The sequence below is a fragment of the Moschus berezovskii genome, chromosome 7 (assembly GCF_049115385.1).
Source record: "Moschus berezovskii isolate FMDL1 chromosome 7, NW_MosBer_1.0, whole genome shotgun sequence".
NCBI classification, from domain to species: Eukaryota; Metazoa; Chordata; class Mammalia; order Artiodactyla; family Moschidae; genus Moschus; species Moschus berezovskii.
In genome coordinates, this window is record NC_142466.1 from 118,279,833 (window position 1) to 118,297,009 (window position 17,177).

Sequence of the window (17,177 nt, forward strand, 5' to 3'; positions counted from 1 at the left end):
TCATAATATTCCCTTATCCTTTTAATGTTCAGAACATTAAAAGATGTATTTTTAAGAATATTCCACAGGAACCTTCAAGTCAGTACATTATTTTGAGTTCCTGCAGGAGGAAAGTACAACGTGGAAACAGAGCTTATACATCCGAGGATTAAAGAACATCTGGGCAGCGATCAGAAGAGCAGTGTCTGTTCAGGGGCAGGGGGCGGGGGATAACAAAGCACCCCTTCTTTAGGAAGATCTACCTTCCAGAGGTCAGAGGAAGGTCACTCAGTGCTGGAAAGGACAGGTTTTTCATCTGTTCTGATAGCAGATGCCTTAAGTGTCGAACCTGGGCTTGGAAAAACTGCCATTTTTCTTTGGCAGTCCTATGTCCCTTTATGGCTAAAAGCTTTAGCAAGTGGATGCTGTCTTCCTGAGGGGAGGCTCAAGAAGGAGAGCAAAGAAGCAAATCTACATGTTGCAACAGAGTAGTTCCTCGGGAAGTTTGTAACATCCGGGTCAGCCTTCAGGATTTGTGAAGAACGAGGACTCTCAGTAAAATCCTGAGGCATTCCTCTCCCCAAATTATTTTTCTTTCAAGTGAAAGGGCTAAGGTCCTGGCCTGTTTCATTGACTGGAATAGTAAAGAAATGGAGATATTGAGAAATGGAATATTGCCTGCCATATCAGTAAACAAAGAATGTCACAGTCATCAGCAATTGCAACCAACTCTTGATGGTGAGTTGGCCAGCCCTGAGGGAACTCAGGAAGGAAACAAAGAGTGTCAGCCAGGAGAAACTATCAGACTGCAGCTTCTCCTATCCTGAGCCCTGAGGAAATGAGGATGTGAAAACACTGGGTGCCTGTGCAAGGAATGATCCCGTGAGCCCAGACTCCTGCATCCCCCATACACAGTTGTTCAGTTGCTAACTCTTGTTCTCCAACTCTTTGTGACCCCGTGGACTGCAGCGCACCAGGCTTCCCTGTCCTTCACGATCTCCCAGAGTTTGCTCAAACTCGTGTCTGTTGAGTTGCTGATGCCATCTGACCATCTCATCCTCTGTCACCCTCTTCTCCTTTTGCTTTCAATCTTTCCCAGTTGGCAATACAATAGTGTCTCTCTCCAGAAGGATAAGGCCAAAGGCTGAAAAACTCCATGCTACTTTATCTGAAGCAGTGCTGTGTGCTGTGCTAAATCTCTGGGACCCTTTGGACTGTAGCCCGTCAAGCTCCTCTGTCCACGGGATTTCCCAGTCAAGTATACTGGAGTGGGTTGCCATTTCCTCCTCTGGGAGATCTTCCCAACTCAGGGATCAAACCCATGGCTCCTGTGTCTCCTGCATTGCAGGCAGATTCTTTACCCACTGAGCCATCTGGGAAGCCCCCATTATCTGAAACACCCCTTCCCAGGAACCAGGCCAGTGGCATTTTCAGCCAGCTTTGGTTGAAACGGTCTGATCTCAAGATGAGACTGAAGTGCCAAAGGCAAACTCACATACAGAGCAAGGCCTGAACTGGAAAGAAGCCTTTACATGAATCCCCAATGAAGCGTGGAGGACCTCACACACAAGGGCGTGAGTGTGGATCCACGAGAAAAATGTGCCTTCAGACTCCAGGGTCCGCAGGAAAAGCAGTGAGCCCAGAGAAGCAACATGGGCGCCACCCCTCCTTGCTCCCCCAGTGAAGGAGGAAACACAACAGGCTCCATCTTGAAAGCAGGACTCCATCTTGGGCCGGACTGTGGACTTTGAGCTCTATGCCCAGTATCTCTGGTAACGGCAGACCAACTGGAAAACCAGGCCCCCAGAAGAGCCCCAGGGCTCGTACCTAGACTCTCTGTACCTCGACTCTAAAGAATGCCCGAATTATCTGTGAAACCGAATAGAATCATAAATTCTATTATGCTTATTGGGGTATGATCACAGGGGTGTGTCCACTGTTAACTACCTAGGCTTAAGGCATATGAATCACGGGTTAACTTTGATTGTATCTTTCTTTTCCTTTGTTCAGACTAGTTTCAGGGAATTAGGGGAGGTAGTTTGGGCATGTACACTTAGTGTATATAAGGTTTTCACGAAAACTGGTCGGGGTCCTTGGCTAAGAGGAGACTCTGCCTTGGACCCGCTGGTGTAATAAACTGCACTCCACTATCTGCATTGTCCTTCTGAGTGCGTGTTTCCCAGAATGCAAGGCTACAACACCAGAAGTGTTCTGGAGCCTTCTCTGGCCCCTGTAGGGACAAGAAAAGTGATGGCCTTAAACAAATGGACTGCCAGGTGTTTCTCCAGCAAAGATGGGCTTATTCAGGGTCAGCAGGGGAGTACAGTCAGGCTCTGCCGCTGTGGTGAGCACTGCGGAACTCCGGCACAGCGAGGCAAAGAGAGTGCTTCTATGGGGAAGAGGGAGGCGGGGGCTGTGGAGGACAGTCTGTGGCTATGCGCTGGCAAAGTCTCTGCCGGGAAAGAAGAGAAGTCCTCTTCCTCTTGGGCTCTGCCATTGTCGCAGGGCAGCAGAGCTCCCGTTCTGGTCTCCCAGATCTATTTAAGGTTTCTGCTCATTAATTTTTTACACTAGGTAGTTCTGGCCCAGGACAGAATACTGCCAGGGCAGAGGGCATCGTTAAACAAGCAAGCTTGGTTCTCCTTTAAAAAGTTAACTTGTTTATTGTATAAAAGTCCCTGTGAAAAAGGATCCTGTGTGGGAAATGCCTTATCTCAGCTCTGTGAGGCAGAAAGCCTAGAGGTCATGGGGGTGAGAGAGCTTAGACTTCAAAACAATTCTCTTCCCTCCAGATCACAACTCCTGGTGTTCATAATGAAGTGACAAAGAAGAGTTACTGATGAGTCCTTGAGTGTAAAATGAATGTATGGACCTGCCTGTCTGATCAAGAATTAATGGACTGAATTTAGCAGAAGGTTTTCTCTCCCCTCCACTTATAGCTGGGAGGATTTTTATTGTGTTATCTATCAGCCAGTGTAAGGAGCGTGTGAGTGAAATAAATGTGCAAGCCTGTAATGAAAGTGAAAATCTTATGCATTTAATTGAAGCGAGGTCACTGGCTTCTTCTGGAGAGTCTCAAGGTCACTTTTCCTGTATTACCATAGGTGGCCTGCAGAAATACTGGTGAACTATCAGTAGGCAGAAGGTTATTGCTGAGATATTAATCTCTAAATTATAGAAATATGAATACATTTGATTTTTATCACAAACTGATTATTTGCTCATCTTCAATATATATCCTCAAACGCAGCACCATTCTTCCCAGGCATCTTTGTGAAACATGCACAAGATGAAGAGAATTGGGGCCTTTGCGGACAGGCTGCGTGTTGACCACACTATCCATACCCAGTCAGCAGATATCCACAGCCACTGGACACAGGAGCAGCATCTCCATTTTTCAAAGCATAGAACAGACACTTTAAGCAACTCCCTGAATTTATACAGCTGGAAATTGTGGGGCTGGAATTTTCAGTCAACACTGTGAACTTCACAGCTCAGGGGCAGGAAAGCAGCAGAACTGGGGACTGAGTCACAGTCGCACTTCATCACTTCCGCCACTCAGCCCCACCCCCCACCCCGGGGCAAATATCCCCTGGCAGTATCTTCTGACTCTGGTCCAGGGCTCTGTACCTTATTGACAATGGGCCAGTTTTTGCCCAGGGCTTCCCTGGTGGCTCAGAGGTTAAAGTATCTGCCTCCAATGCGGGAGACCTGGGTTCGATCCCTGGGTTGGGAAGATCCCCTGGAGAAGGAAACGGTAACCCACTCCAGTATTCTTGCCTGCAGAATCCCATGGACGGAGAAGCCTGGTAGACTACAGTCCACAGGGTCGCAAAGAATCGGACACGACTGAGCGACGGAACGCAACGGAAGTAAAGTCACAGACTTGGAGCCAGAGATTAAGATTAAAAATATTTACAGTTATCAGTCAACAAAAATGCCAGAAGAAACAGTTTTCTAATTGCAGAAAGCCACTCAGATGATTTTCTGAACATACTCAGATGATTCAAGCAACAGCTTTGTGGGGATGATGAGTACTCTGTGATAAAAGGACTACAGCCAGCTAACTTACGTGACAAAGCAAGTCTTAATTAAGTAAGATGCAAGGGTCAGGCTAGAGCGAGGCGGGCGACAGTCAGACAGCACTTTCCAGGGGCCCAGCCTCTTCTTCCAGGCAACACTGCAGCTTACAGCTGTGTCCACATCCTGCACAACGGTTATCATTTCATATCTGGCTGACAATCCCAGTTCTTGCCAAGCTTTGAAGATATTTGCTTTTGACTCACTACCCTGACTTATTTCCACTTCAGCTTCTCAAACAGAAGTCAGCTCTTCCAAGTGCCATCTGTGTCCACAACTTAACCTGTGCCACTGGGAGGAGGCGAGCCAGTGATGCATCTAAAAAAGTAAGTCAAAAGTAACATTTCCAAGGCCCTGGTCTGTGCTTACCAGGAGGCTACAGGAGCTCCCGAGGCCCTGGGCAAATGGAGAATGAATGATCTCAAGAAGAGGGGCTGTGGTCGTTGTGAGAGCGGTCACTGGGCCTTCCCTCGCTCTCATCACATATCCACAGAAGAGATGTGGCCAGCAATCATTACTTGATTTTTAAGGGCAATTTTTTTGAAAGAAGCTACCTTGAAGTGCAATAACAATAGGAATGAGCAATGGACAAGAGCCAGTTAGTAAAGCTGAAAATTTTCAAATGGATATTTATTGAGTTCACAGGCAAGAACACACTGATCACATGTTTGCTGTTCCTTCTTCCTGGAGTCTCAGACTTCCTTCTCTGCCTAACTCACCCGAGTGAATGCTCCTTTTATCCTTCAGACCTTACTCATGCACTACTGCGTTCCCTGGCCCTCCAGGCACTGGCTCACTCCCCCTGCCTGGCATGCACTTTTCTCTTGAGGTGTCTTCTGTCTGTTCACAGGCCTATCTCTGTCTTTGTCAATTTTGTATCCCCTGGGCTTGGGTCACACAGCATAGGTGTTCCACAACATTTGTTGAACTGAAGACTTCAAGAAAATCGTTGCTGTTGTTCAGTCACTAAGTCCTGTCTGACTCCTTTCGACCCCACGAACTGCAGCGCATCAGGCTTCCCTGTCCTTCACTATCACCCTGGTTTGCTCAAACTTGTCCACTGAGTCAGTGATGCCATCCAACCATCTCATCCTCTATCTTCCCCTTCTTCTGCCCTCAATCTTTCCCAGCATCAGGGCCTTTTCCAGTGAGCCGGCTCTTCACATCAGGTGGCCAAAGTATTGAAGCTTCAGCATCAGTCCTTTCATGAATATGGAAGTCCTTCCATGATTTTCTTTAGGATGGACTGGTTTGAAAATTAGGTAGTTCAAAATTATTATTTGAAAAGGATGGCTTGTCAATGCAGAGGACTTTTAAAGAAGTCCATTTGCTTACAGAATGAAATGTGAAATATTGGGTAGATTATAGTCTAAGACATTAACGGTCCAGTAAGTCTCCCCTTGGGTCGCAGTGCGTTAAGTGCTGGACACCCCTCCGGTTACAGCGCCTGGGTGGAGGTGGGGAAAGCGTGCCCCCCAGCTTGAGGGTACTGTGGAGGCGGCGGCGGGGTGCGGGCTCGTCGCTCTCCCCTCTCCCTCTGCCGCACACACCCCTCTTTTCACGCTGGACCCCAATGTCTTCCCGGCCAGGACAACAGTCGGCGAGTAAACCGGCCCATCCGCGCGCCTGGCTGACCCTGAGTGTACCCGGCTCCCCGGGAAAGCCCCGGAACACGGCGGGCTGAGGCCCAGGGCGCAGCGCCTCAGCGCCCACCACAGGGCCAGACACGGGGATGGATCCCAGGGGCGCAGGCGGCCGAGAGCCGGGGGCACGCCCCCCGCGCAGGCCCCGCCCCGCCTATCTCCGCGAGGCCCGCCCCGGAAGTCCTGTCCCCGCCTTTGCCCCCGGGGCCCAGGCCCGGCGTCCTCACGGACATCCGGGAAACTGACGAGTCGGAAGAGCACTTGGCTCTGGGCCCCACCCTCAGCGCCGCGCTTGCGTCATCTCCCTGCGCCGCCGCCGGAAGTTCGGGCTCTGTGATGGCGGCGCTCTGCCGGGAGCTGAGGGGCTCGGCGGTGGCCGGGAGCGAGCGATGACCCGGCTTCTGGGCGTGGTGCGCAGAGTGGCTTTGTCCATTGTGGGCTGCAGTAGCCCGAGCTGCCGCAGTCTTGCCATGTTCTATGCCGTGAGGAGGGGCCGCAAGGCCGGGGTCTTCCTGACCTGGTGAGCCAGCCGCGCCGACCCGGGGCTGTGTGGGCGGCTTCGCGGCGATGGGGCGGCGGTCACCGCCCGGAGCCCGCGGCGGTCACCGCCCGGAGCCCGCGGCCCTCGCTTGTGGTGGGCGCGCGGGGGCCCTGACGTGGTAGGCCTCGGCTCCGCTTCGTGTTTGCTGGGAGCAGCAGAAACGCCACTTACAGTCAGGGTTGCCAGAGGCTTGCTTCTATTTAATCCTTCCTGGTGGCCCAGACGGTAAAGCGTCTGCCTACAGTGGGGGAGACCCGGGTTCAGTCACTGTGTCGGGAAGATCTCCTGGAGAAGGAAATGGCAACCCACTCTAGTATTCTTGCCTGGAAAATAATATAGGCGGAGGAGCCTGGTGGGCTACAGTCCGTGGGGTCACAAAGAGTCGGACACGACTGAGTGACATCACTTCACTTCTTCCCTTCTGTTGCACGGAAAGAGTTTCCAAACGGTGGCACATAATGGAGCTCAACGCCTAATCTCATCATCTGCTTTTAAAAAGAGAAATTCTTGTCGACTAGTGTTTGTGTCCTGGTCATAATCCCGTGAGTTAGATGGGATTCTCATTTTCGGGTGTAGTTACTGTGTTACAGAAATTCACGGGGCGAGTAAGTGACGGATGTAGGTCTTGAACCCAGGTGTTATGATTCCAGGACCAGGACTCTTACCCCTGCGTTATCGAGGTCTGTTATTTGTGTATGTGTTGTGAGTACACAGTGTTTCCCCCTGCAGCTATGCTGTGAGGAAGCGGCACCTCAGAAGCTGATCTTTATGTTGTAATGAAGGGATTAAAGACTCAAAAGTTCTAATATGCTTTCAGGAAGGCCTTATGGTGCAAGTGTACTGTCTGGCTGGCACATACCATGACACAGGGTGAAGGGTTAGACATGCAAGATAAAACTGCAAACACTAAGGCACGATCCTTTGCCTCCAAGGAGCTGACAGCCTCAACCTTTTTCAAACCGTTTCCAGCCTGAGAAAATAGTCCGTTAAAAAGTAGGGTAAGTAACAGAGCAGGGAAGGAGGTAACACTGCCTTGTGTTTCAGGGATGAATGCAGAGCACAGGTGGACCGGTTTCCTGCAGCCCGATTTAAGAAGTTCGCCACAGAGGAGGAAGCCTGGGCCTTTGTCCGAAGGTCTGCAAGCCCTAGTGATTCAGAAGGTACTCACAGCTCATGTCTTTGTGACATTTTGGCCTATTCAAAGCCTGTCATAGCCCAGGAGTCTCTTGATCTATATGTTGTGGTGGTGGTTCAGTTGCTAAGTCGTGTCACTCTTTGTGAGTCCATGGACCGCAGCACACCAGGCTCCTCTGTCCTTTGCTGTGATCTATATAGCTACTCCTGTAAACACAGAGAGGAGATATTGTGGTTGTTTCCATTTTACAGATTAGGAAACAGGCTGAAAGCATTTTAACTTAGGGACTCCTGTTGGTAACAATATTAGAGACAAGCCGGGACTTAGAGCTCCTGTCCTGTTCAGGGTCCTCACTAGGCTTAATTCCACCTTTAAAAATACTCATTCTTGTTAGTGGATTTAATGGGCTCTAGTTGTAAAATGATAAATGTAGTTCTTTTCCCAGCATGCACCTCTGTGGCAGTTTCTTTTTACCTCGGACGGAGTCATGCAATTGGAACTTGCCCCAGTTCACGTGTTAGAAAGTAGAGTTAATTGACATTTAAGAACTAACATAAGGGACACCGAGAGTGACCGCATTAGAGCACAAAAGTTTAAACTATAACCTGCCTTGAAGAAATGTTTTTTATTTTCATGAACTTTACTCAGGCATTTTTTACTGCCGTGGATGAAGGCTGAGAGGAGAATATTTCAAATCAGCTTCTTTTGAGCAGTCTCTGGAGCTCACCAAGGTGCTCAGACTTTGAACAAATGCTCCTCTGGGCTGTCGTGACCATTCTGGGCCGAGCGGAGTTCAGGGAGAGGCAGGTCCTGCTGGGAATCTGCCCTGAAAGGCGAGTTTGCAAGGTAAAGGAGACCCACCCTCTTGTGTGGCCGCCTCTTCTTCCATCTGCCAGCAGCTTTTCAACGGGGGTGTGATGTGACAGTTCCATTTTCTCCCCAGATGAGAAATCAGCTTGGGATAGAAAGCTAGTTTGGAAGTATCAGTCTTGTCTTGGTTGGGTCCTTTTTTTTTTTATTTATTTTTTTAAGATTTATTTTTGGCTCTGCTGGCTCTTCATTGATGCGTGGGCACGCTCTCTGGTTTCGGTAAGTGGGGACAACTCTTGGTTGTGGAGCACGGGCTTTAGTAGTTGTGGGCTCAGGGGCTTAGGTGCCCCTTGGGCATGTAGGAGCTTCCCAGACCAGGGATCGAACCTGTAACTCTTGTATCGGCAAGCAGATTCATAATCACTGGACCACCAGGGAAGTCCCCTTGAGGAGTACTTTCTAGGTAAATATGAGGAAATAAAATACATCAGAGTGGAAATACCAGTGTTGCTCTGGACGTAGTGGGAACTTCCCTCCAGCTCTGCTAGGCTGGCCTTGCCATTCCTCTGAGAGGTGTGGGGTGCGAGGCTACGCCAGGCAGGAGGCTTGGGCGGATGCCTGTTAAGTCAGTGCTCAGCAAGTGCACTGGTTTTAGGGTTTAGGGCAGGAAGTGCCCTCTAGTGGTGGGTTAAGGTGGTGGTTTTTGAGATCTCTGTGTACCTGTTTCTGCTCCATGAAAGGGAAGTGCAGGGAAAGCGGCTTCAGGTCACTGAGTGCCTCCTTGTACAGCAGCTGTGATGGGTGAGGTCATTTGTTGGAGCTCACAGCTGATGAAAGGTCGAGCTCAAATTGAAACCAGTTGTTTGAATCCTGGTCTGATTCTTCTGCATCAGCTGCCATAATTACATGAAAGAGTTAAGCGAGCTGCAGCCTGAGTGGTATGAGTATCCCTTGAGGGTCACCCTCGGGTCCACTCTGGACGGAGCGCTCGGCCAGTGCCCCCCCAACCTGTGTGGTGCCCACCAGTGCCGACCCTGCAGGGACCCAACCACAATACCTTTTGGCTTCCAGTTCCCTTTCTTAATACGTCCCATCGTCTGTTCTCAGCTTATGTACAAAAACTGAGTCCTTGTCTTCTCTTGGGAAAGAGCCTATCAGATTTTCAAACTCTGAGCCCTGGAGGGTTCAGCATCCATGGTATCTCTGCCATCTGCATGGCGACTGGCTTGCTTCTTTAGCAGAAGCTTTGCTGTGGTCTTCACCCTGCCCTCCTGGAACTTCTTAAGGAAAATTTAGAGTCACAGGACATCGGTCTCTCCCTCTTTACAGAGCCCCACCCGGGGTATTGAAGCCTGACTTGGATTTCTGGATTCCCAGTCATTTTGTGTTGTGTTGTTTCCAGCTTTTGAGTAGACTCTGTCTTTCAGGGCAGAAAACTAAACACATAGAAGAACCACAGGTGAAAGCAAACAAGCGACTCTGTGAGCCCTTGGATGAGGGTGAAAACGCAGAGCCGTGTGCAAAGCACGTGAGACAGAGCACAGAGCTACCACCTCCAGTTAGCAAAGACACCTTTTCTTACATGGGTATGTCTGTCTTGAATTTTAAAAATTTTAGTACTGTAATTATTTATGTGTAAAAATTTTTTCCACTTAATGAGAGAAATTTGAGCTGATGTGTTACCTTCTTACCTGAAAAAGTTATTTAAAAATCTCTAAGGTCACTATTTTATAATCGATCAAATGGTGCAGAATTATTAGAATTTTGGACATTCACTTTATTATATAAGCTACACATGAAAAACTCTGTGATCTTTGTGAACACCATTGTTCTCTATGAACACAGTATTTCTGGTCCCTAAGAAAATGCAAAGACTTCAGCTTTTCAGATAAGAAAGGCCCTGGGCAGAGCTCCTTTATATGTTGACCGGCACCAGCATCTTAACCATTTACATGCCATCTTTGCAAAACAGACATGATCCTTCTTCTCCTATGAAGCAAGATAGTTGTGAATTTCTCCTGTGCCTTTAGCTGTAGGAATCAAGTGTTTGTATTTAGTGACTTATGGTACATGAGTCTCCTTTTTGTCTTTTACAAGTATGAATGAAAAATAGGAATAAGTAGCAATTTTTATATAAATCAGTGTATTTGTGGGTTCCAAGTTTTTCCAAAGAAGAAGCCGTTTTATAATTCAAGGGAATTATAAATTCAAGGGAAACCAGTAAAAAATGTTTGCTCAAACTGCATAGAAACTGTGTTTGATGTCATGTGAAAAGCAAAATCAAATGATTTAGATCAAGGGAAGCAGATATTTGTGGGATGACTGGGAGATGAGTGTGCCCAGCGCACTAGCAGTTGCCTGAAGCACGAGGGTCCCCGACTCAGTGCCTGATGGGTCCTCACAGTCAGCACAGAGCCGAGGACCCAGGAGGCAGTTGTGCTCAGCATCTTGTTCAGCAGACCGTGGTCTTCAAGGTCTCCAGCCCCGCCCTCTCACGCCTCACCTCCGCCCCACTTGCCATCGCCTGTTTAGTCTGCCCTCCTCTGACACACCTCACAGGCACAGCCTCTGTCTGCCTCACACCCCTGCTGCCCGGCACCTGGCAACCCAGTGTCCCCTCCATCCTGCTGAGTGCTCTGCTGGCCGTCAGCGGCCCGAGAGCCACTCCTTCTCTGCCTTGTTCTTTATGCAGTATTGGTGTGTTGATTAAACTGTTTTGGTGGAAAGAAGCAAACAGGACCACAGTTCACTAGTAGCAAAAGGCCCAAGACAAAAATTAGGTCTGCATTTGTCAGCGGACTTGCCCTTCAGGCAGGGAGGTCTTCATCACCATCAAGGCACTGTTGTCTGCAAGGGCCACTTCTGGGGGTAAATGTACCCCCGACTCCCACCCCTGTGGGGCGGGGGCAGTGGCATTGCTGGTTGGCCTCTAAAGCAAGCATTGTAAACAGCAGGTTCTGGGTTTACAGAGTGATTGCTTTCACTTGAACTTGCCCAGCAGGCAGGACTGAAGTATGAGCGGATCCCAAGCAGGACGTGTCAGGCGCCCCCATGTGGCATTAATAGTGCTCTCCTGCGCAGGGAACTTCCGGAGCATCAGTGCTCTCTTGGAGTAGAATGCCTTCTCAACTGTAGTAAACGTTTCAGATGAATTCGCGGTTTTCATCATGCTGATCCCTGGACACTCACTCAGTTTCCCACTCACAGGGGACTTTGTGGTCGTCTACACTGACGGTTGCTGCTCCAGTAACGGGCGCAAGAGGGCTCGAGCAGGAATCGGCGTTTACTGGGGGCCAGGCCATCCCTTGTAAGTAAGCCAGAAAAGGTGGCTTTTATTAAACTTCACGTTTATCCAAGTCATACTTCAAAACTTGGGAAAGGATGAGGCAGCATCTGCTACTATTTGATTATTTGGAGGTGTTGGCAGGGCTAGCAGGAGGGCCCTGAGACGCCGGGCAGTGGTTTTCGCAAGGGTGCACCAGGGACGGGTCCCCACACTGGGACCCTGTGCCCCTGCCACTCTCAAAGATGAGTGAGCCTAGAGGTGGCTTGTGGTTTTCAAAAGGCAAAGTCAGGGTGAAGGGAAGTGAGGTTGTTCACATACGCCTGCCCCAAGTGCAGAAGAACTTGAGGAGTAAACTGATGGCCCAGAATTCACGTGAAGGAGGGATTGGACCCCTGCGAAGTAGCCGCTCCCCGGTGTCCAGGTTCCCGAGCGGCCCCGGGCAGAAGCAGGGTCAGCTGCGCAGCGGTGTGCTGCTCTCGAGCCTCCTGGCCTGTACGTCCGCCCGCCTCCACTTGATGCCTCGGTTAGCCTTGAACCCTCCACGGGGTGGCAAGCTCGGGTGGTGTGAGCATCCAGAGGGTTAGTGCCTGACCGGGGCCACATGCTAGTGTGTTTCAGGTCCAGAAATTAATCTTGGATTATGCCTCCTGGTCCAGGGTTCTCCTACAAGACCACACCATGGCGCTTTTCAATCAAGTGTTGGGTTTCTTGGTTTGATCTTTAAAGGCTGTGTTCTTGAATGATGCTTTCATTCATTTCATGTAAAAAAAAATGTATAGAAGTGTATTAACCATTTAGTGACTTAAGGAATCACTTTGGGAATTAGTGTTTTAATTTTATTTCCTTTGTACTGTTTTGATACCAGAAATGTAGGAATTAGACTCCCTGGGCGACAAACAAACCAAAGGGCAGAGATTCACGTAAGTTACTGGGTGCACTTTTCTACCAAATGTGTCAGTTCATCATTGTTTACTGTTGCCTAGAACATATCAGTGTGCTCTCTGCTCTCCGTGTATGTAAAATACTCAGGGTCCAGAAGTTTGGGGCTGTAACAGTCCTGATGAATAGGAGTTTTCTAGAAAAATGATAAAACTTGTTTTGAATAGATGTCTGAACAGAATGTATGTGTAGCCTTATTTCACATAGACAATATTATCTTTACAGTTAGCACAGGAAAAGGAATTTAAATTTTTCAGTAGTTTTGAACAAGTGTTGAAAGGTGAATGGTGTTTTCAGCTTGAAACTGGTGTGTTTCTTCAAGGCAGCCTGCAAAGCCATCGAGCAAGCTCAGGCTCAGGGCATCACCAAGCTGGCTCTCTACACGGACAGCATGTTTACCATCAATGGTAAGCGGCTGAGGTTGACTCTTCTGGGGCTTTTGGAGTCGTTATGCAGGGAAGTACCTGTCTCCTTCCCTGAAGGAGGTGTGTCAGGACGGGACCCAGACGGTAGGGGGATGGGATGGTGTGTTGGGATGAAGGAAGCCTGCACTGTTCCGGGGTTGGCCCCAGGGGCTCGGCTGTGATGGGCATGTGTGCTTTGTCTGGAAAGTTCTGCGTGTGGGACCACGGCCTGCCGGGGCCAGGGCGTTGTGGAGGAGGGGAGGACGTGGGGCCTCAGCCCCAGAGCCGCGGGTTGTAGGTCGAGTGGAGGGGCGGAGAAGCCAGTGCCTGGCCCGGGAGGGAAGGAGGGTCCAGACAGTGACTGGGGAGCTGCGGTCAGAGGGCCGTCCCGGGAGGAGGGAAGAACGGCGGGTGTGGGAGGGGCCCCTGAGCGTGCGTGTCGTCCAGGCATCACCACCTGGGTGAAGGGCTGGAAGCAGAACGGCTGGAGGACCAGCACCGGGAAGGAGGTGACCAACAAGGAGGACTTCGCGGAGCTGGAGCGGCTGGCGCGGGGCATGGACATCCAGTGGGTGAGTGCCGGCCGCCGCGCTCCCGACTCGGGCCGCGAGGACCAGGGGAGTGAGCGAGCTAGAGCGAATGCCAGCCCGCGCGCGCTCCCCACGCGGGCCCGAGGACCAGGGGAGTCAGCGAGCTAGAGTGAATGCCAGCCCGCGCGCGCTCCCCATGCGGGCCCGAGGACCAGGGGAGTCAGGTCAGGGAGCTAGAGCGGCAGTGCTCTGGGTGGTGACCTGGGTCCAGACGGCAGTGTCCAGTCGCTGCCGCAGCATGTGTAAAAGCACGCCCGTGAGAAGTGCTGCTCCTGCAGGTGGGCCCCCCGCCACCGCGAGAGCAGCCCGTGAGCATCAGCTCCTGGTCTCTTCAGAGTGGCCGTAACGTTGGGTAAACTAATGTGCAGTGGGTCTTGTTAAGAACATAGTTGTGTGTTGAAACTTTGGTGATGTGACTTTTTTTCTTACACTATGTCACTTTTATTAAAATTACCTTTTTTTTTTTTTTTCGTTTTGTTTTATATTGGAGTGTAGCCAGGTGACGATGGTGTGATAGTTTGAGGGGACAGCAGGCTCAGCCCTGTATATACACTGGATGTATATATATCCATATCCAACAGAGAGTATATATCTATTTCCCCCAAGAAAATTATCTTTTTGAACAACACAGAGAAAGTTAAAACTCCAGTCACTTTCTTAATCCTACCCTGCTCTCCCAGCCCAGGACCCTCTTGACTATTTGACAACCTGTTTGTCATTTAAACTTGCCTTTCAGGGACTTCCCTGGTGGTCCAGGGGTTAGGACTCCATGCTTTCACTGCTGAGGGCACGAGTTTGATCCCTGGTCAGGGAACTAAGTCCTGCAAGCCTTGCAGTTCAACCAAAAAAATAAAAGTAAAAAATTAGTAAATTTGCCTTTCAGCAACCTAAGTATGGACAACGGTTCAGTTGCACGAGTGTACCCCTTCTGTGTAGCAGCACTGAGGAAGATTAAGGGGGTGTGTGTGTGTGTAAGGTGTGTGTGTGATGGGCATATCCATCCATACCTCTAGGGGTGTGTGTGTGTGTGTGATATCCATCCATACCTCTGGGTATGTGTGTGTGTGTGATATCCATCCATACCTCTGGGTGTGTGTGTGTGTGTGATATCCTTCCATACCTCTGGGTGTGTGTGTGTGTGTGTGTGTGTGTGTGTGTAAGGTGTGTATGTGACATACATATCCATCCATACCTCTGGGGTGTGTGTGTGTGTGTGTGTAAGGTGTGTGTGTGACGTATATATCCATCCATACCTCTAGGGGGTGTGTGTGTGTGTGCATGTGTGTGTGTAAGGTGTGTGTGTGATGTACACATCCATCCATACCTCTAGGGGTGTGTGTGTGTGAGACGTACATATCCATCCATACCTCTAGGGGTGTGTGTGTGTGTGTGTGTGTGTGTGTGTGTGTGTGTAAAGTGTGTGTGTGACGTACATATCCATCCATACCTCTAGGGGGGTGTGTGTGTGTGTAAGGTGTGTGTCTGTGACATACGTGTGTGTGTGTGTGACGTACATATCCATCCATACTTCTAGGGGTGTGTGTGTGTGTGAGTGATGCACATATCCATCCATACCTCTAGGGGTGTGTGTGTGTGTGTAAGGTGTGTATGTGATGTACATATCCATCCATACCTGTAGGGGTGTGTATGTGTGTGTGATATCCATCCATACCTCTAGGGTGTGTGTGTGTGTGTGTGTGTAAGGTATGTATGCGATGTACATATCCATCCTTACCTCTGGGTGGGGGTGTGTGTGTAAGGTGTGTGTGTGACGCACATATCCATCCATACCTCTGCTCTGCCTGAAAGCTCACCATTAAGTGGGAAACTGCTTTCTGCTGGCGTGTCTGGCGCTCGAGTGCGGTGGGCACACATCTTGCACTGAGGGGGCTGTGGGGCCTGTCGCGCTCGCCCTCTCTGAGGGGTTGGCTCGTAACGCAGTGAACATGTAGTCACATGCTGCTTGTGTAAAAAAATGGTAAGAATAAAAGGAAACTTTTTATTTAACAGATGCATGTTCCTGGCCATTCGGGATTTAGAGGCAACGAAGAGGCAGACAGACTAGCGAGAGAAGGCGCAAAGCAGCCCGCAGACTGAGCAGGTGCTGTAGCTTCTGGAGACCCTAAGCCGTGGCCTGTGTCTCCGACTCACTAGGGTGAAGAATAAAGCTCCAGGCTGGGCCCCACTGTCTGTGGGCAGACCCAGCTTTCAGACTGAACCCAGAAGGTGGGCTGGTGGTCTGTGGTGTGTGCAGTAAAGCTGGTTGGATGGTTCATAAATTGAACATCCGTTCAGATCTGAGAATTTTGTGAGATCTTAGCGTTATGCTTTATTGGGCTTGATACTGTTCTCATTAGCTGAATTGCAGTTTGGACAAAAATGTCAGGACCTTGATTTCACAAGGGTGAGGTAAACACAGGTTTAAAAACTCAGGCAAGAAGTCTAGATGTTTTCTGAAAACGTTCATTTGCCTTCCAGCCAGCAGGATGGAGTCAGGACTCTCAGGTGGACCGGTGCCTCCGTGGGGTTGGAGGAAGGTGTGCCCCTCCCCGCCCCCAGGACCCATGCCCAGCCAGGGGGAGGTGGGCACGAAGGGGGCTGCCTGCCCCTGGCAGTCCCGGCTGCGCCAGCCAGATAGCAGCAGTCACGGCATCTGAAGACTGCGGTCGTAAATGAATGCTGTAAAAGTGTCTTTGGTTATTTTTGTTAAAAGCACCTTGAAAATTAAAAACTTTAATGTTATTTTTTTCTTCTATTACAAATTTTGACATAAAAGCATGCAGAAAGTGATACAAAATAAATGGATAGCTTATTGAGTTACTGTTAATACTGCTGCAAATACCCTGCCATTATGATGATCACTGCGAGCGAACACCCTGTGACCCCGCCAGCGCCTCCACACACAGCCCCCCCAGAACCAAGCCCGCTGCTCTGGAGGTGACCGCCTGCTTTTCTCCGTGGAGTTTAGGCTGATGATTTCTTACCTTGATGCTTCTCTTTTCTGTAATGTACTTTTAACTGGAGGCTGATTGCTTCACCACACTGTTGGGTTCTGCCTCACAACAGCAGGAATCTGCCGTCAGTGTGTCTGTCCCCTCGCTCCTGAACCTCCCCCACCCCCAACCCGACACTTCTTCAGTCTCTTTAATCCGCAGGTTCTGCCTCAATCCATCGGTCTCCCTACAGTTTATCTGTGGGAGAGCCTGAGCAATCTGCCTTGCCGGTTCCCACTCAGATCTCTTATTCCCCATCTCGGGCCACCCAGCGTGTTCTTGCATCTCCGTTGCCTGCAGGTTGGCAGTGGGGTCCAGAGGCTAGGTCGCCATGGGCTCCTCCCACGGGCGTGTGTGTCCTGGGTGCTCATCAAAAGGCAGCGGAGGCTTCGTCCTTCCCGAGCGGGCAGCTGCGGGCGCTCAGGGCCCAGGGCCGTTAAGTCACGCAGGTGGCAGAAGGCTGATACCCTCCCATTCTGCTTGTTTATTAGCTGGAATGGTTTCAGAAGCTCCTTCCCCTCATCGCTTTTGGTTCCAGGGGGTAGAGGTCACATACGAAAGGCAGGATAAGTGCTAAGATTGGCTCCCTGTCATCCTGAGGTGACCAATTAGGGGTTTTTCTTTATGTGTTTTTATAGCATGTAAGTCTGTGTATAGCCCATGAACTCATGTGCTTGAGCCTTTCTGGTGGACTTCAGTCCATGGCACCTAGCCTGCAGCTGCTCAACCTGTTTGGTGGACTTCAGTCCGTCACACCCAGCCTGCAGCCGCTGTGGC

The 17,177-nt window shown here is 50.0% G+C and overlaps 1 protein-coding gene across 2 annotated transcripts; it reads left to right on the plus strand.

The window, feature by feature from the left end:
* The first annotated feature begins 4,204 nt into the window (after positions 1–4,204).
* On the plus strand, positions 4,205–16,248 carry RNASEH1 (ribonuclease H1). 2 transcript variants are annotated; one of them, XM_088838330.1, is made up of 9 exons: positions 4,205–4,385; positions 7,288–7,403; positions 9,616–9,774; positions 11,396–11,495; positions 12,340–12,394; positions 12,736–12,820; positions 13,265–13,389; positions 15,418–15,508; positions 15,886–16,248. In XM_088838330.1, the coding sequence occupies exons 1-8, from the start codon at positions 4,372–4,374 to the stop codon at positions 15,502–15,504; spliced, it is 741 nt and encodes a 246-aa protein (XP_088694456.1). In that variant the 5' UTR covers positions 4,205–4,371; the 3' UTR covers positions 15,505–15,508; positions 15,886–16,248. The 2 variants fall into 2 exon arrangements, with proteins under 2 accessions (XP_088694456.1, XP_055283773.2); XM_055427798.2 differs by lacking the exon at positions 4,205–4,385 and adding an exon at positions 6,018–6,222.
* The last annotated feature ends 929 nt before the right edge of the window (positions 16,249–17,177 follow it).